The 22,024-nt window shown below is 59.9% G+C and overlaps 2 protein-coding genes across 6 annotated transcripts in view; both read right to left on the bottom strand.

The window, feature by feature from the left end:
- Positions 1 to 1,315: 1,315 nt before the first annotated feature.
- SETD6 (SET domain containing 6, protein lysine methyltransferase) lies at positions 1,316 to 4,554 on the bottom strand. Its single transcript, XM_056136117.1, has 8 exons — positions 4,321 to 4,554; positions 4,103 to 4,247; positions 3,864 to 4,005; positions 3,562 to 3,756; positions 3,355 to 3,475; positions 2,269 to 2,449; positions 2,022 to 2,164; positions 1,316 to 1,741 (listed from the first exon to the last, which is right to left on the bottom strand). The coding sequence occupies exons 1-8, from the start codon at positions 4,552 to 4,554 to the stop codon at positions 1,439 to 1,441; spliced, it is 1,464 nt and encodes a 487-aa protein (XP_055992092.1). The 3' UTR covers positions 1,316 to 1,438.
- A 2,930-nt stretch (positions 4,555 to 7,484) lies between these two features.
- Positions 7,485 to 22,024, bottom strand: part of NDRG4 (NDRG family member 4) — a 36,347-nt gene continuing 21,807 nt past the window's right edge. For 2 of the 5 annotated variants that reach the window (XM_056137242.1, XM_056137240.1), the window contains exons 3-17: positions 20,260 to 20,304; positions 14,578 to 14,683; positions 14,294 to 14,414; positions 14,141 to 14,203; positions 13,978 to 14,038; positions 10,939 to 11,025; positions 10,770 to 10,826; positions 10,556 to 10,659; positions 10,027 to 10,083; positions 9,868 to 9,919; positions 9,514 to 9,561; positions 9,389 to 9,424; positions 9,246 to 9,297; positions 8,298 to 8,336; positions 7,485 to 7,745 (exon numbers count right to left, since the gene is read on the bottom strand). In XM_056137242.1, the coding sequence (XP_055993217.1) occupies positions 7,594 to 7,745; positions 8,298 to 8,336; positions 9,246 to 9,297; positions 9,389 to 9,424; positions 9,514 to 9,561; positions 9,868 to 9,919; positions 10,027 to 10,083; positions 10,556 to 10,659; positions 10,770 to 10,826; positions 10,939 to 11,025; positions 13,978 to 14,038; positions 14,141 to 14,203; positions 14,294 to 14,414; positions 14,578 to 14,683; positions 20,260 to 20,304 (1,080 nt within the window). In that variant the 3' untranslated portion in view covers positions 7,485 to 7,593. Of the gene's footprint in view, positions 7,746 to 8,297; positions 8,337 to 9,245; positions 9,298 to 9,388; positions 9,425 to 9,513; positions 9,562 to 9,867; positions 9,920 to 10,026; positions 10,084 to 10,555; positions 10,660 to 10,769; positions 10,827 to 10,938; positions 11,026 to 13,977; positions 14,039 to 14,140; positions 14,204 to 14,293; positions 14,415 to 14,577; positions 14,684 to 17,191; positions 17,408 to 20,259; positions 20,305 to 22,024 lie in introns of those variants that run through there. The other 3 variants (XM_056137244.1, XM_056137241.1, XM_056137245.1) reach the window with 3 other exon arrangements.

Here is a 22,024-nt window from a genome sequence, read left to right as displayed (position 1 = left end):
CTGTTTTCTAACATTCCTGGTATCCCAAAGAATAGCGTGCACCCCTGTTCTGTCCAGTCCCCCCCCCCCCCCCCCCCCCGCCAGCCAATTTACTAACTTGTTTTTCTAATGTGAATGTGCTAGGATTTGCTATGCCAAGGAATGAACATGGGACAAACTCACAATTGAGATCCCATGTCTCTGTTTTGCCTTTTTCCCAACTCTAATGCTGACATCAGTTTCTCAGCAAAGTAAACCTCGAGCCCTCTGAAATACAGTCAACTGTTTTAAGAGAGCCTATATCTCCCTTACCTCTCCTGAGACTTGGGAACTGTTGTACAAAAAACCAAATCTTATCAGTTGCCCTCCCCCATCATCCCAGTGAAGAGCCATACCGGCTAAATCTAACACAAATCAGAAGGATCAATACAATTTTTTGGTAAGAATTCTGAGTGTTTTGTAACTGTATTGGTCCATGTGTTGTATTTCGTAGCCTTCCTAGTTCCTGGGCTTTTAGACCCCTCCTTATATGTTGTATGCATACTATAGTGAGATATTAAAGTCATGACATGCATGTGAGGCCACTATGGCTTTCTCAGTAGCAGCAGCCAGTGCTGGTGGTGAGAAAACAAGTGGACAGTCCCTTTTGCAGTGCACTACTAATCTGGCATGATTGTGACATGTTTTTATATGGCAAGATTTAATGCTTGATTCATTTTTGTTTGGGGGGCACACCCAGTGGTGTTCAGGGGACCAAATGTGGCGCTGGGGATTGAACCCTGGGTCCACTGTGTGCAAGGCAAGTGCCTTAACCACTGTACATCCAGCCCTTTCCCTGCTCCTTTTTAACGGAAAATGTTCTGAGAAGGGTTCTCTGGCCAAACAAATATAAAATGCCCATTTTCTTTCAATTCTTTATGTGAAAACTTTTTTTCCTTAGGAATACATATTTAAAATTTGTTTAATGTCTGTCAAGTTTAATAACTAGAGAGGACCATAAATTAAATAGTGTAAGTTAAAACAAGTGCATTTTAGATGTCATTGATATCTCAGGGTTTTAACTACAGGTTTGTCATAACTTATGAAATCCTCTCTAAAAGGAAACACTTCTGTAAGTGATAAAGGATGCCCCCAGATAATACTAGTAATACTAAGCAGATCTAGGTTCTGAGATCTATTTACTGTCACATTCTGCTGGATTTTGTTGAAACTAAGAAAGTAGAGCTGTGGGATTGGTCTTAGAAATAATCAGCAGTGATTCCCGTGTCTACTGTTCCCCATCATTACATACAGCAACCTTACCTCAAAGTAATCCTACCACACTTGTCACTGTTTCTTGGTATTTAATAAGGAAATCAAAACAAAAGGTCCATATTTTCCTCTTTTTTCAAGTATCAGTGACTGACAGCTTAAATAAATTTTTTCCTGTGGACGGTTCCTTTGGCCAACGGAGAGCCTGCTAACTTGTCATTTCTAACAGCTGGTGTAAGATCATCTTCTGACCGTAGCAAACCTGTAAGGCTTGCTGTTCCCTCCAGCCAAGTTTAGAGTAGACCTCATTTCTGAGTAAATCTTGGTCAGATTTTAAGTCTGTGGCATAGGTTTTCAGGGTCAACAAAACACTGTCCCGAAGAAGTCGTTTCCATGATGCTTTGAGCTTGGGGATATTTGTGATCAGTAGGCTATCCTCTTCCCTTTGGTCATCACCCCATTCATCCTGGTCCTTAAACTCTCTGAACTCTTCAGCAGGCATGCAAAGTACCTAGATGCAACCATAGGGACCTTTCATTAGGAAGGACTACTTAAGTGTTGTTTTTTTTTCTTTGTTTTTTTGGGGTTTTTTTTTTGGAATTGATTTGGAGTAGCACGGTTCCTCTCACATCTCACCCATCCTCTCTCATCTACCTTTTTAGTCTATTTTCTGCAGCACCATGTTGTTGCAGGCCTGTATCAACCCATGTCACTGGTGCCTCACACATGAATGTGATTAACACATTGCAGCACCAGGTATTACCATGTTAAGTGAAGTTCTCAGTCTTTACCTTTAGCGTAGTGATCAGTTCCTCTTCAGTCAGCACCTCTTTACGCCCAATCACAAAGGCTCCTTCTTCCCCTACCATTTCCAGTTTGCATAAGAAATCCCAGCGTTCATAGAGTAGTAGTCTTTCGGATTCAGTGTTTATTCCTAAGTGAAAAATAATGTAAAAATTCCATCTTGCCCAAGAACTCATTTTTCCTTAGTTTATAAGGATCAGAGAAATGTGGGGCAAGGATAGACAAGACACTCACCCCGTAAAGCTGCTTCACGAACCGTCACCATCTGAATGTCAGCTGTATCATCAGTGTTGTCAGGGTATGGTTCAACAAAACCGTACATATGAATCAGTTGCCAGTTAGCCATTTGACCATAAGTGTTGAATATCTCGTGGCCTTCAGGAATGGGCTGAGTAGCCACCATCCGAAGACAATTCTGGGATGGAAGGGAAAAACTGGGGCCAGGTTCTTCGCAGGCCAGCCCCAGACCACAAAGTACTTCCCTATTAGGAAGACCCTCCAACAAGTACATTTTAGTTGGGCTGATACATACTAGTCAGCATGCTGGCTATCGTTCCTGTTAGAGTCCATAATGCAGAATGTAAAGGCTTACAAAGTGCGGCCTCAGATCTGGTTTTGGTTGGTTTGGGGGGCGGGGGAATCAAACCCAGTCATATTCAAGCCACCAAAGGTGGTACTGGGGATGGAACCCGAGTCGGCCTCATATAACTGCCTTACCTGCTGTACTATCTCTCTGGACCCAGCCCCCATGTTTTATTAGATGAATTTCTGTTCAGCCGTGACCAGCACTTAAAAAGTTGCAGTTTGGAAGCCAGTGAGATAGTACCCTGAGCAACCAAGTGGTTTTTTTTTTTGGGGGGGAGGGCAAATTTTAAAAACTGAGCAGTTAAGAACAAAGTAGGAAATGTAAATGAGATAAAGTAGCATCCACTTCAGAATTTGCTTTGCTTTGGGGCCATGCCTGGTTACAAGCACAGGGGTCATGAGGGCAGTTCTCTGGGGATCACACTGCCAGGGTTCACACCCATGCTGCCCAGTCTGTCAAGTTCTCTCTGGCCCCCATTTTGTCATTTTCAATCCTGTATAGGTTTGACAATTTGACACGTGGCTAAAGGAACAGAGAGCCCTCAGACCTCTGACTGAGAATTACCGCCCACTGTGCAGAGGACTTCACTTACATGTTTGACAAAACCCTATAGTTTTGCTGCCTCCCACTCGCTTTCCCTGCCCCACCTTACTTGAGATCATTTTGCCCCACTGGTTGGGTCTCATGCCCAGTCAGTTCACATAAAAATTAAAAACTGGAAAGGATCCACTCACTGGAGAGTATTCTAAGTTGGCATTGTGGTTGGCTACGTGATTTAGGATGTCCGCAGCAGGCACCATCAAAGGGGCATTGGGCTCCTTTTCTTCATCCTCTTCCTCCAGTGGTTCCTGAAAGCTGTCAGAATTTGGCGGGAGCCCAGTGCTCGGTGAGGCGAGGGTGGGGCGCCGTCCCTCGGGTCCCCAATGGGCTCCTTCACTGACCTGTAGGCCATCACTAGCGCCACAAGCTGGCGGTAGAGCTCCAGAGAGCGAACCCCAGGGCTGAAAAGATCAGGGTGGGCCTCCATGAAGGGCAGCACGATGGAACAGAACTCGCTGCGGATGTTGGCCAGATCCTTCTCCACCGCCTCGGGGACTCCCGTGCCCTGCAGCAACCGCCGGCGCTGCTCCTCCGGCCTGCGGCGACACCCCCGCGCGGGTCCCCTGGCTGGCAGCTCAGTTCCACCTCGGCCGCAGCCGGCTACGGGAGGGCGCTCCCCCCTGTCCCTCCTAGGGCGTCTCACCAGAACATGGGGTGCTCCAGCCGGCCCAGCTCGGGCCAGAGCGCGAAGTAAGGGCTCCAGGTGGAAGCCGGGGCCTGCAGCTCGTGGAGCAGCGCTAACAGCAGCGGCACCCAGCCCGACGGGCTCTGCAGCGCGCCTCGCTCTGCAGGGGACGCGGCGGTGAGGCCTCGGGGCCGCCCCGCCGCGCCCCGCCGCGCCCCGCCCCGCCGCGCCCCGCCCCGCCGCGCCCCGCGCCGCACCTCGCTCCAGCAGGCCGCTGATGGAGCAGGTGTGCTGCGACAGCAGCGCGGCCCGCGGCACCGCGAACAGCAGCTCCCCGGGCTGCACGCTCTCCCGAGCCACCATGCCGTAGCCGGCCACCGTGCCCTGCCGGCTCACCGCCACCTGCGCGGGAAGGGTGGGCGGTGAGCGCCGGGCCGTCGGCCGCCCGCCCGCCCCGCGCCCGCCCGCGGCTCACCTTGGGGCTCAGCTCCAGCCCCACGTGCCGGCACCAGCGCAGGAAGCCGGCCACCGGGTCCGGGTCCGGGTCCCCGCCGCCCGCAGGCCCGACCCCCGGACACGGCCGCGAGGGCTCGCCGGCGCCAGGGCAGGGCTCCGGGGGCGGGAGGGGGCGCGCGGGAGCGAGCGCGGGGGGCGCGCGCGGTGCCCGCGGCCCGCCACTCACCCGCCGGCGCTTGGCCTGGGTCGCCATGCTCCGAGGCCGCTTCCGGCTCCCGGCCACGCCCCGGGGCGGGGCTTCTACGGCCACGCCCCCGGGCCGCACCACGTGGGGCCCGTGTCAGCCGGAGGGTGGGGACTCGCACCTGCTCGCGTCACTCCTCCCCCGGACACCCTGGCTTGGGGCGGTCCCTTACTAACGTGCTGTCCGCTGCAGGACCACGTCCCCGAGCCGCAGTGGGCCGGGTCCGACTCTCCGTGGTCGAAGGACGTCACTCCGCTTGTGCACGAGAAGCGGCGGGCCCTGAAGCCGGCCCCCTCCCGCTGGGAGCTCAGTGCCGGCCTTGTTCTAGAATTCGTTTTAGCCGCATCATCGTGTTTTGCTTGCTCAGAGCGGACGAGCCCGGGGAAGGGAGAGTTCTCAGAAATGGGAAAGTCGTCCCTGCCCCCGAGCCCCACCTTTGCTCCGACTTGCTAATGTACCTGTTTCTCATCTGCATAGCCCTTGAATTTTTATTAGCTGACACACAGCAGGAACTTTTTGTGATAGGTCAGGGTTTTAAATGCACAGTTGAGGAATAGATCTCTAAGATGATTGTTTCAGCACGGGGAACAGGCGGTTAGCCATGGAAGAAACCTGGAGAGATGGTGGTACAGCGGAGGTGAGAAGGTGATTGATTTTTGCCTTGCACGCTGCCCACCTGGATTCCATCCCCAGCCCCCCAGGTGGTGCCCTGAGCATGACCAGGAGTGATCCCTAAGCTCGGAGCCAGGAATAAGCACTGACCACAGCCAGGTGTGGCCCAAACAAACAAAAGCCACAAGCCAAAGAGCACAGAGGTTACAGATAAGGACTTTTGTTTCCTTACTTTTTGGCCATACTGGGGGTCACCCCCACTCAGTGGTTGGGGGGGCATAGGATGACAGGGATCAAACTTGGAGGGCCTATATGAACTCCAGCTTTTTGAGTCATCTCTCTTCAGAAGTCCAGCTCCCAGATAAATCCATCTCCTCGGCTGTGACAATAAGGTAATAACTACCTTGGAGAACTAGATAAGGATGGGCAAGATGACGTGATACAGGTTCGATTCTCAGCATCCCATATGGTCCCCCGAGCACCGCCAGGAGTGATTTCTGAGTGCATGAGCCAGGAGTAACCCCTGAGCATCGCGGGTGTGACCCAAAAAGCAAAAAAAAAAAAAGATGACGTGATAGTTGGAAACAGAAACCGACGGCTCAAGCCCCCTGGTGCCCAAGAGCCATGAGAGAGACACAGTTTCGTGCAGAGTTTCCTGTCGTCCCAAGACATCACCACGCCGATGTTCTTAATTTCTTTATTAGCTTTTCAGCGAAGTTAACTTTCTACATTGACAAGGACTTTTATTTGTTTTACATTTTGTCATCTCAAAGTCTCATGACATCAGCCACAAGAATACACAAGATTAGGCGCTTCACTTTGTACAGAGAGGAAAATAAGAAACTCCATAAAAGTTCACTCTGACGAGAGAGATGCCCTCTGATGGAAAACCGCACACAGCAGGACCCAATACACACAGATATATACTGTATAGATATTTATAGTGATCTCATCAAAGAACACAGGGGGAAAAAAATTGGCAGCACTATCTACAGTAAGTGGGATTAATCTACCAGCTTTTCAAACAGTCACATTCAATATTCAGAGGAAGCACGTGAGTGACTAGAACTGGGGACGGACTGACACCACCGGGCTCTAGGGCAGTCTAGTCATGGCTTAGATAACTGAAGGGGTGACATGTGCAGAGGGGATGCCGGTGCAGGTGGACCCCCGTCTCCCGCCCCTCCAGGGCCCTGTATGCTCCAGCGCTCTCTCCCCCTTTGCACTTGTTTTCGACTTGGCAGCAGTTGATTTTGGCTCCGAGACAAAATGGCTTCTCATTTTGGGGCCAGGAGATGTGAGCTGATGAGGGCTGGGGCGGGCAGAAGGCCCTGGAGACCCAGCTGGGCAGGAGCGGGTGCTGCGTGTGGTGGGGAACTTTCCTCGCCTGCCTAGGGACCGGCCCCTCCCGCCGCAGCCAGTCAAAGCCTCAGTCTCCCTCCTCCCTGCCTCGGCCGGATTCTCTCCACTGACCTTTCCTGAGCAATGTGGAATTTTGACCAAACTCCTCCTCCCCCCCCCAACCACCCTGTTTCTGGGGGGTAGCCTGGGCCCAGCTACTGAATTCTCCATGAAGTCTGGCAAGAAAAGGGGCCTCTAGGAACTCAGCATGGACTGCTGCCTCCCCCCCACCATCCCCCAGGCAATGTCCGTCATCTTTCCTCGGACCACAGTCAGGACCGCGCCACCAGGAGGCAGCGTGTGCAAGCGGGAAGGTGTAGGTTTGTGGGGTTCCTGCCCTCACGTCTGCCTCCAGGGTCTGTCTGTCTTTCTCGGGCAGAGCAGTCCCCCTCTGGGCCTGCCTGTCCCTGCAGCATCAACCATCCGGGAGCCCCAGGACCCTGGTCAGAGTGGCCTCGCGTGGCGCTCAGCACACAACTGCCACACACAATTCAGCGGTGGCCACCGGGCAGGGCTCGCCCTGCTCCCTGCCGCTCCCACCTTCCCCTCTGGCCACTGCCTGAGCTGGGCGCCCTGAGCCTGCGGGCCCAAGAACCCATCTTCTCAAACCCGCCAGATTCCATCCCAAAGATTGTGCTGCTCCAGTTCTGATCTAGATTCTGATCCCGAGTCCCGGGCAGAAGACGACTCCAGCTCTTTATAGCAACACCCCCCCCCCCCCGCCCCCCACACACACCCCTTCCTCCCGGACCTCCCTGGCGGCCCTGTACCTGCAGAGAGCAATCTCAGCCAGGGCTCACGTGGGGAGGAGTGAGCCCCTCAAACCATCGGAAGACTCTGCAGCAGCGTCTAAAAGGGAGTCCCTCGCTGTGGTCGGCTCTTTGATTTTTTTTTTTTTTTAGAAAAAGAAGTAACCCCGTTTCTTCCCCCTTTGCCCTCACAAAAATAAACTAAAGGGAAAATGAGCGGGCGCAAGGATGGCGGGGGCGACGTGGGTGCGGCGGGCAGGTGGGTGTCCCAGGAGGGGGCCCGGGCTTAGCACGACACCTCCATGGTGTGGCTGACCTGGCCCAGGCCCTCGCTGCTCTCCGACAGCGTGCAGGGCTGCGGGCGGCCCTCTGCCGAGCCGGCGCTGGTGAGGGACGCGGTGCGGGAACGTGCCAGCCGGGTCATGCTGGCCGAGGGCACTGTGGACAGAGATGGACGGGCATGAGGCGCGCCAGGGCCGGGGAGAGGCAGGGTGGGGGTGAGGTCACACAAGCAAAGCGCCCGCAGAGCTCACACTCCCCGCGGCAGGGGCTCATCCAAGCGGGGCACTGCCCCCCCCACCCGTCCCCCACTCTCGGCCAAGGCCAGGCATGCAGCGCCAGCAGCACCGGGCGGGGGGCCAGGGGCCCCCACAGCGGCCAGCACGACCCTGCTCCCAATAGCCAGCCAGCCAGCCAGAGCCAGGCCAGAAGCCGGCGGGAGTGGTGGGCCCGGGCAGGTCCCCACAGAGGAGGGGACTGGGACTGGGACCCGGATCAGTTCTGCCCTCACTCGGTTCCCCCTGGAGAGGCCGCTGCACGGGGCGCCCTAGAAGCAAGCCTGCTCTCGGCCTGCCCTCCAGAGCCCCCCGAGCTCTGGGGATGCAGGGGCTCTGGAGGGAGCGAGACCCGGGTCCGAACCGCAGCAAGACGCAGCCTGGCTGCAGCCCGCAGAGGCAGGGCGGGCCGGGCATGCAGCGGGCTCGGGGCTACCTGCTCCTCCACTCAGCCTCCGGTCCTTCAAGTGCGCAACTAAGAGAGAAGAAGCCAGAGAGGGGCGGGTGGGGGACACGGGGGGGGGGGGGGCACAGAGACAGGGACAGGTGCCGAGGGGGCGGGCAGAGCCGGTGGCCTGCCCACCTGCCACTGCGGTCGCCCGGAAGGATCCACAGCTCCACCTGACCTCTGGCTCTAGGAGCCCCCACAGCACAGCGGGGGACCCACCTCGCCTCCTTCTGGGCAGCTGGACTCTGAGGGTCCCAGGCCCACAGGCTGCAGGGGCCAGTGTGGGCCTCCTGGTCCTGGAGTCGCCTGGAGGCGGGGGGTGGTTCTTCCTTGGGATGCTACTGCCCCGAGCCTATAGGTGTTCCCTCTGTAGCCTGTGATCAGCCCCCACTAAGGGTGCCTAGAGAGGAAGGGGTGCAGGGGCAGGGAGGGCAGGCTTGGGAGAGGAGTGGCATGGGGGAAAGGAGAGGTGTGGGGAAAGGAGGGGTGCGGGGAGAGGAGTATGGGGAGAGGAGGGGGAGGGGAAGAGGGGCGCAGGAGTGGGGAGGGTGGGCTAGGATAAGAGGGGTATTGGGGAGGGCAGGGTGGGGACAGGAGGGTGTGTGGGGGAAGGAGGGGTATGAGAGGAGGAGGGATACAGGGAGGAGGGGAGATTTGGGAGAAGAAGGGGTGTGGGGGGTTGGAAGGGTGCAGATGGAGGGCCCGCTCGGGGGCCCTCAGGACAGGAGAGCGTGTGGGCCGGGAGCCCTCCTCCTTGGAGCCTCGGCCTACCCCAGTCTTCCCCAGCTCCCCAAATGGCCACAGGACCCCCAGCCTCACTCCTGTGACATCCCGGGACTGGTGTGCTGCAGGCCTCCCTGAACACAGGTCCTGCCCTCCCTCACCCCCCCCCCCCCCCCCCCGCAACCCTCCCGAGGGTGCGCGGGGCTCACTCACTGTAGCCCATGCCTTGCAGGAAGTATTTGAAGGCCTCAGTCAGCTTGCCGGGCTAAGGAGAGAAGACGGGCATTGAGTGTGTGTGGGGGTGGGGCCCGGGGGGCTCGTTCCAGGTGAGGGAGAGAGGGAGGGTCATGTCTCACCTGGGTGACCTGGGGCAGTCCCCCGGAATCGGCCATCTGCAGGGAAGAGAGGGGGTGAGCAGAGCTGGGGCCTGCCCACCCTGTCCACCCTGCCTGGGACTCGGCGGCTGAGGAAGGGGGCTCACCTTCAGGAAGGTCGTGGTGGTGGGGTCCAGCTTCGAGTTGCAGTCCACCTGGGCGAGAGGGGCCAGCTGGGTGCGGGGGACGTAGCACCCCGGACCCTCACTGGAAACTGGGGAGCAGCCCAGCCCCTCCCCTCCAGGGCAACAAAGAGGGGAGACGCCCCCAGGCAGGCTGCCCAGCCTCCTGCTGACTAGAGACCCGAGTCTCACCTCCCAGCCTCAGGCCCGCTCAACCCCAGAACCCACTCACACCCCTCCCGCTCAACAGCCCCCCGCCCGCTCACCGCCCCCCCCCCCCCGCCACCAGTCCCTCTCACCTCGCCAACCCTGCTCACCCCCCGCCCCAGCCCCACTCACCACTCCATCCTCTGCAGGCGCGTTATCACCAACCACCAGCATCACGGGGCAGCTGCGCGCACACACACAGTGAGAAGGCGTGTTGGCGGCGGCGGGGGGGGGTGTGTTGAGGTGTTGGGGGCGGGGGTGAGGTGCAGATAGGGGGTGGGGGGCACTCACCGCAGCGTCTTAGCGTTGGGCACCGTTCCAGGCCGGTTGATGTCCAGGTCCCTACGACTGCAGGGAGGGAACGAGGTAGAGGTGGGCACCCGGGCCTGGGCCCCCCCAGCCTAGCCCCCCATCATGCTCCCAGGGTGCGGGTTCTGCCCCTCTCAAAGGTGGGACATGGCGGCGCCCCAGGTCCCGGCAGGTGATATGGGGACAGGGCTACATAGCAACGGGGGAGATCCGCCTCCCCATGCATGCCAGAGGGGGGGCTCAAAATGCACAGACCCTCCCCCCCCAAGAAGCCTTTGCTGGGCACAGCTGTGCTGTGGGGTCCTGGGAATAAGCGAAGGGCGAGGTAAGGGGCTGGCCCCTGCCCAGAAGGAAACCCCGGAAGGGAGGAGCAGAATTTGAACCCCCAACTTTGTCCAAAACCGACTCTCAGCGCTGGGCTCAGGCTCTGCTCACGGCGTCCTAGCCGTGGGAACAGGCCCTCAGCATGCAGCCTCCGTGGCGGGGAGGGGTGTGGCGGGGGGTCCCTCACCTGTTGTACATGTTCCAGAAGAGCTGCAGGTTGGCCTGGTTCACCACGTTGCTGATCTGCTGCCGGCAGCTCTGTACCAGCTCCGTGTTGTTCACCAGCTCCTCCTGGGGGGCACCAGCGCAGGGGTGGGGGGCCCGCCAATCTGGGGGCCTCCCAAGGTGTGGCAGAACCTCTCCGGCTCCCCCACCTGCCTCCCCGCCTGGCGTGTCCTTACCTGGCTGAACAGGTGGGCGAGCACTGTGTCAGGGAGTGCACTGGTCAGGCCAGAGAGCTGCGGAGCAGGTGGGTGGGCTGCGATGGGACCTGGTCCCATGCCCCCATGCCCCCATGCCCCCACACTCCCGGGAGCCCCACCCATCCCCCCTGCTGGCCTGTCCCCTCACCTTGGTGGCCGCCCAGTCGATCCAGCCCTTGCCGTTAGGGTCGATGTTGATCAGCACCAGCCCCTCCACTAGGTCGGGGAAGATGAGCTGCAGGAAGAGGGGATGGTGGGATGGCAGGGTGCAGGGGGCTGTGACCCTCCAGTTTGACTCTGGGGTGAGGGAACCACTTCCTGGGACTTCCAGGAGCCCTGGTGACCCCACTGGCTGCACCAGGGGCTGCCTGTACCCACCCGCCACCTTTCCATCACCCCGAACGTAAGATGCATGTCTGGTAAGAGAGCTCCTCTGACAGCGGCAAAGACCAGAGTTAAGTGTTTGTCTTGCATGTGGCTGACCCTGGTTCAGTTCCCCAGCACCCCAGGCAGTCCCCTGAACTCTGCCAGGAGCAAGCCCTGAGCACTTTCTGGTGTGCCCCCACACAAACACTGTAGCACTGTCCTCCCGTTGTTCATCAATTTGCTCGAGCGGGCACCAGTAACGTCTCACACAAACACACACACACAAAACAGAGGCTGGAGGCTGGAGTCCTATTTCTGTTTTAGAACTACAGGAGCAATATCCATAGTGGAGAAACAGGAAACATTGTGTCACCACGGAAAGCATGCTGGAAGCAGAGCAAAGCAGAGGGCTTCTTTGGGGCATCTCCAGTTCAGGGATGTTTCCAGGGCAGACCCAGGGCCAGGGAATGGAACATGGCGGTCCCAAAAAATGCTTCAAAGTAAGGCTGACTGACTAGCAGCCAAAGTTTGATTTGTACACCTATTTTATGTTGGCTTGGGTGCTCAGTGCTTCCTCCTGGCTCTGTGCTCGGGGATCACGACTGCGGGTACAGGGGATTATATTGGGTACTGGGGAGTGAAGCAGGTCAGCCACATCGAAAGCAAGTGCCAAGTACCGGTGCTATATCTCTGGTCCCTCTATACCTTATTTGAGGCGGGGTGTGGGGGTGGGGGAGGCAGCGATTGCTCCCAAACTGTGCTCAGGAGCTACAGGGACCCTACTGACAAGTCTCAGCTTTGGCTCAGCACAAGGGCCTGAGGACGTGGCTCTGCTCCGGCAGAGTTGGGGGTACCGCTGCTGCCCTTAGCAGAGCTGGGGGTGTCAGGGCTGCCCTAGCAGAGATGGGGGGGGGGGGGTTAACAGGGCCACACCCAGCAGAGCTTGGGGGACCCTACAGTGCTGGAAATTGAACCTGGGTCAAGTGATCTCCTGGCCTTGTTCATCTACTTTCTAGCCTAAGGGCACATAAAGATTTCCCAAGGAAAAAAACGGATTACGAATAGGAAATGTTTGAGAAACCCTGGGCCAGGAGCCAGAGAGCAGCTACAGGGGTGACGGTGCTCGCCCTGCGTGCCACTGACCCCAGTTGGACCCCCAGCACCATGCATGGTTCCCTGAGCACAGAGCCAGGAGTAGCCCCTGAGCACGGCTGGGTGTGGACACAAACCAGGTCCCCTCCAGAAACAGAAACAACCCCCACCCCACCCCCCAGCTTAGACAAACATCCCCACCCTTGAAGAGGCTGTTGTAAAGCGAGGGAACATCTTCCACAAAATATATCCTTCTTTCCTTTTTACTATTATTGTTTACTATTCTTTTTTGTTATTGTTGTTTGTCTGTTTGTTTTCTTTTTGGGTCACACCCAGCAATGCTCAGGGGTTACTCCTGGCTCTGCACTCAGGAATTACTCCTGGCAGTGCTCAGGGGACCATCTGGGATGCCAGGGATTGAACCCGGGTTGGCCGCATGCAAGGCAGACACCCTAAACACTGTACTATTGCTCCGGCCCCAAGTTATTATCGTTTCTTGGCCGTGGGTCCTGCCCAGTGATGCTCACCACGGTTACTCCTGCCTCTGTTCTTACGGGATTGTGTGGTGCCGGGGTTCAAACCCACAGCTCTCCCATGCAAAGCCTGCGCCCCAGGCCTCGGAACCATCTCTCTGTGCCACACCCCCAGGGCTGCTCAGTGAGAAGTAAGCCCGGCACTGCCTCGCTCCCCTACCACCATGGACCAACTTCCCCCAAGCCTGTTTCAGGGGCACTATTATAAAGGCCATCCATGTTCCGCTCAGCTGTGCGTCCGTGTCTGGGGAAACAATCCCATCATCATGCCACGTTTGGGAGGGACTGGTCTAAGATGAACAAAATGGCTATGCTGACCCCCAAACTGGGAATTCTTGCATATATATTTGATAAGCAAACACATGTGAATACATATATATATACATGTGTATATATATGTATGTATACACACACATATTGGGGGGTCAGACCTGGTCAGACCTGGCGATGCTCACGGATTACTCAGCTCTGTGCTGAGGACTCACTCCTGGCAGTGCTCAGGGACCATATGGGGTGCCGGGGATTGAACCCAGTTTGGCCCTGTGCGGGGCAAATACCCTACACGCCATACTGTTGCTCTAGCCCATGAAATGCAATTTTCTTGGGACAATACCTAATCCACTTCCTGGGTACCATTTTAGTTGAGCAGGATTCCTGTGTAAACACCACCCAGACCCGTGAAATGAGTGTTCAGGAGGTGGGGTGAGCAGTCAGTGAGCAGTCAGTACTGTGCCAAAAGAAACTCTGATTTCAGGCTGTGGTGAAGAAGTTGCAATTTAGTCTCTGGAAAAAACATACAAGAAAAGGAACCTCTGGGTATAGAGCAAAATATTAATTTCCTTGAAGGAAATAGGGAAGATTGGGGCTGAGAAGATAGTACAGCAGGTAAAAAGGCCCATGTCTTGTATGCAGCTAACTTGGGTTCCCCGAAGCCCCATCAGGAGTGAGCCCTGAGCACCGAGCCAGGAGTGAGCCCTGAGCACAGGGTCAGGAGTGAGCCCTGAGTACAGGGCCAGGAGTAAGCCCTGAGCACTGCTGGGTGTGGTCCAAACACACACACACACACACACACACACACACACACACACACACACAAACTAACAAACAGGGAAGGTTCCCAGGTCTTGGCTTGGCCCCCCGCAGAGGGCTGCCTGGGCTGTGGGGGACCTGGGGGTCATTGGCGTGACCACACTCACCGCGAACTGGGCCAGCACGTAAGCTCCGGCTCCCACGCCGATGCCAATCACATACTTGAACCTAGTGGAGAACATGAGCCCGTGACGCTCGGGCTGGCCCCACTCGCCACCCTCAGCCGAAGCCCAAGGCCCCCCAGTGCAGGGGCAGGTTGGGGGCACTCACCCAAAGTGCTGAACCACGCTGGGGAGCATGGCGGCCAGCTGCTCCATGGACGGGAACTGGTACCTGCGGGCAGAGCCGGGGTGAGGCCTGTGTGGGACCAGGGGACAGGGCTCGGGGCTGGGACGGTTCCAGGGATGGCCTCTGGGCACTTACCCCTGAGGGAACTGGGACGCCCCCACCTGCTGGCCAGGGGCGTCCACGTGGCACACCACGAAGTGCTTGGTGATCTCCTGCATGTCCTCGGAGTTGAAGAAAGTGTCGAAGCACAGCTTGTCTGCAAGGACACGCTCCTCAGTGGTGGGGCCCACCCAGGGGCAGCCTCAGCACATGGCTGTGTGTCTGGAGGGTTGCAGGGGGGACCCTGTGGGACGCGAGAGGCATCTCTGCGCCGGCAGATTCCGGGGGCAGAAGAGCCAGATGAGACGGCGGGTACTTACGGTTGAGGCCCACATCGTGGTAGGTGAGGATGGCTGGGCGGTTCCCCTTGGGGGACCCCCGGATCACCACGTGCAGGAGGCCATAGGGCGTTTCGATGTCATGTTCCTATAGGGTGGAGACAGCACTGGACCCCCAAGGCACCTCGCCCCCACCCCAGCTCCTCCAGAGAACCAGCTTACAGGGGGTTGTGGGGTCTGCGGGGGACCCTACCTACGCAGGGAAGGAGCACCCCCCGCTCTCATCACCCCAAGTGTCCCCCAGCGAGGACACACCAACGAACTATGCCTTCAGCACAGGACCTTGAGCTGGTTTGCTCTGGAAGGTTCTAGTCTCCTCTGCACACAGGCATGGGGACATGATGAGCCAGATGACATGAGGCCTGGACCCCCACTCACTGCTGACCACCCAGCCACCCTCAGCCCTGCAACAGCAGCTGTTCCTGAGGAGAGAGGCCACGACAGCCCTGCCCCCTGTCCCCAGCCACTTCTCTGCCCCACCCCAGTTTCTTTTGGTTTTGGGGGTCACTCCTGGTGGTGCTCAGGATTGACTCCTGACGCTGAGCTCAGGGATCACTTCTGGTGGGCTCAGGGAACCATAGGGGACGGTGAAGCCAGGTCGGCAAAAGTGCTACCCCCTGTACTTCTCCCTTTGGCCCCACCCCACCCCAAGTTCTTTATTTGGTTTTGGGGCCACACCTGGCTCTGTGCTCAGGGGTCATTCTGGCGGTGCTCAAGGGACCATTGGGGTGCCAGGGATCGAACCCGGGTCGGCGGTTCAAAGCGCTCTACCTGCTGGACTATCTTTCTGCCCCCCTGCAAGTCCTTGCTCCTTGCATCCTTCCATCCCGAAATGCCTCTCCCCCAGGCCTCCCGTGACCCCCGACGGCTCAGGCCCCACCCCAAGGCCGGGCCCAGCTATTCCTCCAGCTCCCAAAGCACATGGCATGTGGAGGAGCCTGGGCACCCCGACCCCGGGGAGACACCCCTGCAGACTCCCTCCAGGCCCGTTGGCGGGAAGACCCAGGAAGGATGGGTCCGAGGTCAAGGACAGCATGGCCCTGCATGGAGCGACTCAGGGCAGCTGCCGGGAGGCGGCAGTGGGCTTGGGTCAAGGACAGAAGAAAACAGCACTTGGGCCCAGAGACCCCAGCTCCTGCCTCCTCGCGGGACAGAGGAGACGCAGGCAGCAGGGACAGCGGCACAGGGATAGGCCTGGAGTCTAGGAGCAGCCTGTGACCGGCCAGATGCCTCATCCCGGGAGTTCGCTTCTGCCAAGACCCCCACTGTCCTGGGGGCACGGGCTCCCCACAGCCTCCCTGCCCCCTGCCCTACCCTCTCAGCTGCCTTCTCCTGTGCTCTGCAAGGGCAAGCCGCCCAGGCGAGGAAACTGAGGCCAGGAAGGGAGAAATGACTTGCTCAAGGTCAAGTGCAGAGTAGGCCAGTGGGCCTTGCTGGATGCCAGCCTCGGGGGTGGGGGACAGCCCGCAGGTGGCATTTCTGCGGGGGGAGATCCAGTGCCACCCCTAGGCAAGCAGTCTCTTGGGGTACCCCCCTCCCCACACTGTATGCTCTCCTGGCTGGGGAAGGAGGCGGGGAGCCCCTGCCCCGGATGCTGCAATGCGCTTCCGGAGCTCCTGAGGGGCCTGTAGGGTACACTGCCCCCCACACCCGGAGGTCCCTCCACCTGCGTGTATGGAGGTGACCCCTCTGACCTCGTAGCCCTCCTGGGGGGTGGAACTGAGCAGCAGACCTCACCCCAATAAGGCTCAGCTCCCTGTGGAAAATGGAAGGGCTCAGCCTGGGTGGGGCAGGAGTGACCTTGGCTGAACCCGGGGTGAGGGGGGGTGACCTCCCTGCGCCTCTTCCCACCCAAGGCGGGGATGCAGGGAGCTGCGGAGAAGGAGGCCAGGACCGGTCCCCGGGGGGCTGCAGGGGGAGGGGAATGCGCCGAGCACCCCCCCCCCCCAGCGCTGCCATTGGCTCCAGGTGACGTCAGAGCCCAGCCCTCATCTCTGGTGGGCAACACGGAGGCACTGCGACAGAGGGGGGTGGTGGGAGGGGGGAGGACGGGCTCCGTGCCCCTCTCGGCCAGGCCTCTCCTCGCCCACGACCTTCAGGGGTGCGGGCCAGCGGCGCGGGTGGGCTCGGAGGAGGCGCGTGTGGACTCTTTCCATGGGGGCATCAGTAATTCTGCGGATGGGGTGGGGGGTGGGGGGTCATTCCTGGTTTGCAGATGGGGCAGGGCAGGGAGGCAGGGGGAGGCCTGGGGACAGCAAGGCCCCTGCCTCTGCCTCCACCAGGGCGCGGAGACCCCTGGCTGCGCCTCGGGGCGCCAGTGCGAGCTTCCCCCAACCAATCCGAAGGCGCGGAGACCCCCAGGAGACCCCAGCCTCAAGGCCCAGCGGTCCAAGTGCCCCTGGCCTCTGCCAGCCGCGGCAACCAGAGAGCGGGTCGGGAGGGAGGATGCTGTCTGGGAGGTCGCGCTGCGGGTGCAGTCACCCCAACCTTCTAAAGCACCGGACGCCCAGACCCGACGCGTGCCGCAGGGAGCCGGGCGGGCACCTGCAGGCGGGGACGCGTCCTCCCCCCGGCCGCCCCCCGGCCCCCTACTCACCCCATCCCAGCACTCGGGCATCTTGCCAGGGAGGCGGCTCGCCTCGACCTCGAAGGGCGAACAAAGGCCTAAGGCTCCGGGCTCCAGCGGTCGGGGCGGGGGGCGGCGCAGGTGCGAGACCGGCAGCTCAGTCGCGGGGTCCCCGGCCCTTTATAGCCCAGCCCGGCCCGGCCTCGGCGCCCCTCCTCGCTGCGGGGCTGCGGCGCGGGCACCCGCTCGCCGCGCCCCCGCCCCCGGATTGGCTGCCGCCGGCTCGGCTGCGCTCCCATTGGCCGCCGGGGCCCTGGCACCGCCCACCCCCGGCACGGCTCCGCCCACTCCTGTCGCGCCCCAACCCCGGCCGCTGCCGAGCCCCGGGCAGCGCACCCGCGGGCGCACGCCCACTGCCACTGCCGCCGCCGCCGCCGCCGCCGCACCCCGGGGTCCGGGCCACCCTGCGTGAGCCACACGGGCGCCCAGACGCTCCCAAACCACGCCGGGCAGTGCAGGCTGCGGCGCACAGCGGGCATCAAGGGTCCCCAGTCCGGGAAGGTCGGTTCGCAGCACGCAACCAGAGGGGCGTGGGGTCCCGGGCGGTCTTGGGGTGGCGTGGCGGGGGAGCTCCTCTGCCTCCACGGTCTCCCCTAGGGCAGCCCTGCTCCCTGCTCTGTCCCGTGCCTGCCCGGGGCCAGCGGTGTGACCCAGCACCGCACCCTTCCCCACCCCCACCCCCACCTGCGAGGTTGTTTTTGCAGGAGGAGCCGTGGCTAAGCCCAGGGCACCTGCCCGGTTCCCCGCAGCGCCACCAGGCCCACTGCTCTCCTGGGCTCCAGCCTCCCACCCCCACCCCACCCCCGCAGGCTCCCTGTGCCCATGCGCAGCCAGGAATCAGGGTGGCATAGGGTGGGGCGGGGGTGGTTCACTGGAGCTGGCAGCGGAGAGGAAGCAGGCCGGCCAGGGGAGGGAGAGGAGGAGGAGGAGGTCACCCCTGGATGGAGATGTAGGGGTGACAGACAGGCCAGGGAGGGGTGTGGGGTGCCTGTGCCCCCATTCTGTCTCTTTTTGGTGAGGAAACCAGCCAAGCTTCCGCAGAGCCGGCTTGCATCACTCACCCGGTGCAGGTTGGTTGGTCGTGATGAGGATGACCAGCCCACACGGGCCCATGTCCTCTGGCGGGGTCACCGTTTGCCCTGCCCCATCTCTCACGCTCACGTTGTGCGTGTTGCGGGGGTGGGCAGCCAAGGTGGGGTGTGAGTTCCTCCTTGCCCCTCAGGTCTGGGGGCGCCTCCTGTTCCCCACAGCCCAGGAGCAAGCTCCGACAGCCGAGGCAGCCCATAGGGTGTCAGCCTGGTCCCCTGGGTGCCCACAAACCCCCCACCCCAGTGCTCGGGAAGGTGGGGGAGGGTGGGGCTTTCCCACTCTGTGCCACCAAACCCCTCACCTTCCGTGGTCCCCATCCAACCATGCCTACCTGAGCCCTGACCTCTGCATGGCCTTCCCGCCCTAGCCCTGGTGGGCAGCTGACCTTGGGCACTGTCCCCCCTCGAAGCCCACTGCAGCCTTCACTGGCTCCCGCCCCGCCCCCCACACACACCAGGAGGTCGCACAAGCCCCTGACATTCGCACTCTGGCTTAGGCTCATCTGCAAGTGGGGATTTTGCTTTCCTCACCGAACTGAGGGACGGAAACTGCATGGATTGTTCGAGCTCCGACCCACAGTTGCCCAGACCTCGCTAGGCCTGGCCGGGGAGAAGCGGCAGCAGGCCGGCTGCTGGCTCCAGTCTGTCAGCCCCCTTCCTGGAGTTCTGCCCAGCAAGGCCGCGCCCAGCGCCAACGAGGCTGCTCCTCACAGCACAGCTGTCCTGCTGTGTGCCACTGAGCAAGTCAGTCAACCTCTCTGAGCCTCCACTCTTGAGAGTGGGGGGAGAGCAGCAGGAGCTACAAGCATCACACTCCATCCTTACAAACCCCTGCAGCACAGATGCCACTTCCGGGTGACCACCCAAGACATCTGTTTGATGTGCATCAGGCATTTCATCGTGTGTGTGTGTGTGTGTGTGTGTGTGTGTGTGTGTGTGTGTGTGTGTGTGTTGCTCTGGGGTTGCTCCTGGCAGTGCTCAGGGGCCATGTAGTGTTGGGGGTTGAACCAGGGTCCCTTGCTTGTTGGGAGATCTCTGGGAGCTTTCGTTTCACCCCTGAAGGAAAAGGCAGCCCAGAGAGGTTCCCTGACGCCCCCACATCACACAGAGCCAGGGACCAGGAGCCGGGATCTGGGGTTCATCTCGGCTGCCACCTTGCTGGGTCTTGTCCAGGGCACCCCCAAACAGGGGACAGAAAGGAAGCTGTGATAGCTCCTGGCCTTCCGGCCCCCTGCTGGTGGGTCACAGAGGTGAGCGGAGGAAGGGTCAGGGCCCCTGGAGAGGGACGCCCATGCCCTCGCTCCGTGTGCCATGACCCGCTGGCTGGACACAGGAGATCCTAGGTTTTCCTGTCCCCTCCCCGCCCCCAGGGTGGCGTTTGTCCCCCCCCTCTCGCCTCCACACCCACCCTGTGCTCAGGGCTGGCGCTCCACGGTGCCCTTGCAGGGGTGCGGCACCCCGTGGGGCGAGGAGCCCGTGGCACCCCCACCTCCTGCGTCACCAGGTTGGCCAGTCACGGGCTTCAGACACTGACCCAAATTGAAGTCTGGCCTCGGCCAGGGCAGGGGTGTGGGGGCTCTGGCGGCCAGCGCGCCCTGCTGGGGTGTCTGCTGCCTGCTGTCCGCCAGGACCCCGAGATAAAGGGCTGCAGGGAGCCGAGGGAGGCCGGCAGGGAGAGCAGGGAGCAGGAGCCTCCTCGGGGGAGGAAGAGAAACAAAGCATCGCTTAGGTTTCCACAGGGACCCTGGCATGGAGGCAGCAGGCCCCGGTTGGCCCAGCAACAGTTGCCATGGAAACCGGCTATTTGGAGCATCCACCCGCCGCCGCCACCCGTTCACGGGAGCCAGGCTGGTCTGGGATGACAGCATCCCCCCTCCTCCCGCCCCAGCCGCCCCCGGCCCGGTGGAATGGGGGGTACCTCTCCCCGGAGCTGTGAGCCCCCACACCTACCTTCCAGTCCGTGTCATCGGCCACGAGAAAGGTGTCCACGGGCTCCTGCGGGCAGCAAGCAGAGGGGGAGGCAGTGAGGACCTTGTGGGGCTGGGGGCTCTGGCCTCTCGGGCTCCCCCTGTGCGGACTCATTTAATGGCCCCTCCCAAGAGGACAAAACGCGTGCGGGAGCCCTGGCTTCTGGGACTGGCCCTGAGCTTCCCGCACCAGGAGGAGGTGCCGGGGCGGCAGGCAGGGGCCAAAGGGAGTGGCTACTCGCAGGGGATGGGATGCACAGAGACTGACCCAGGAAAGCAAGGGTGCCCCAGACTCCCCACATCTCCCCTTTACTGATGGTTTTCACGGTGGGTTGGTGGAAATAGCGGGGACATCAAAGGTTCTGTGGGGCCGTGACGGTGTGGCCACTGGCCCACTTAGGAGATGGGAAAACTGAGGCCCGCATGTGTGGGAGTCATGCAGGGCCAGTTCCAGTTGGCCGGCCCTCAAGACCCCAGGTCCCCATTTTGGGGGGGACCTACCTGTATGTCCAGCTCTGTTCTGGGCATAAAGCCGGGTGAGTACGAGTTCCCCAACCTAAACAGAGCTGAAGGACAGCGCCCCACTCTGCAAAGGAGGGACCACGATGTCCCCCCCACCCCCGTTTCCCAGGCTCCACGAATGGGGGCCTGGCCCCCAGGGCTGCGTCTGGGCTCACAGGCGTTCCCCGATGCTGCCGGAAGCCCCCCCGACATGCTGCCCCCTTTCTGGGTCTCTGGGGCGGGGTGGTCAGTACATGCCCAGCTAAGCAGAGCCCTGGGTCCCAGTCTAGAAGCTTCTGGCTCATCCTGTGGATGAGAAGCAGAGGCGTGGGCTGCTCTGTGGAGGAGCACCCGATCAAGCCCTTCCCAATGTGAGGGGAAACTGATGCCATGACAGGCGGCAGCTAACATTAAGTCTCAGCTAGGCCTCAGTTTCTGTCTCCTCAGAGCAGGACTTGCAGTTTCTGGTAAACTCCCAATTGAGTAATTCACCCAGATAAGAAACTGGGCATAAATGCCTCTTTTGCAAACCACAGCACACAAAAGGAGAAAACAAAAGGGAATGTCCTGCCACAAGGATAGGGTGGGATGGGGGGGGATGGGGAGGTGGGAGGGATACTGGGAGCACTGGAGGTGGAGAATGGGCACTGGTGGCACTCAGTCATTGTATAACTGAAACCCAAGCACAAAATTTGTATGTCTATAACTGTACCTCATGGTGTTTCACTAATAAAATTTAAGACAAAAGAAAGAAACTAGGCAGATGCATCTGGCCAGTCATGAGAGTTCGCCGCACCCTTCTTAGAAAAAAACCCAAACTGTTACTGGTACCTGCTGTCTAATTGCTGACCACTATTGTAATAGGGCAATGCTAAAAATAGATCAGTATATGAACTGCTTCTTGACTGAGCCCTATATAAACTGCTTATGATTCAGAGTCAGGGTCCTTGTCAAGACTCCACTGCATTGGATGAGACTTGGACCCTAGCTCAGGCTAGCACTGGCTCAGGCTAGTTCCTTTGCTTTTGCATTACCGTGTGTAGAACTGGGTCTCCGCCATGGGGATCTGAAACTCGGGCACAACACCAGGCCACGGAGCTGAGAGACCATGCAGAGGGACGGGAGCCGCGAGGGCCCCCCAGGAGAAGGTCCGAGTCTGGGGGTGCAGGGAAACCCACAGTATCGACGTCTGAGTCTCCATGAGGAAGGACTCAGGTGAGGGGGTGGTGGTGCCCGAGTTCAGAAGC

This window comes from Sorex fumeus, unplaced genomic scaffold (assembly GCF_029834395.1).
Source record: "Sorex fumeus unplaced genomic scaffold, SorFum_2.1 ptg000122l, whole genome shotgun sequence".
NCBI classification, from domain to species: Eukaryota; Metazoa; Chordata; class Mammalia; order Eulipotyphla; family Soricidae; genus Sorex; species Sorex fumeus.
This window is presented reverse-complemented; position numbering and strand designations above follow the sequence as displayed.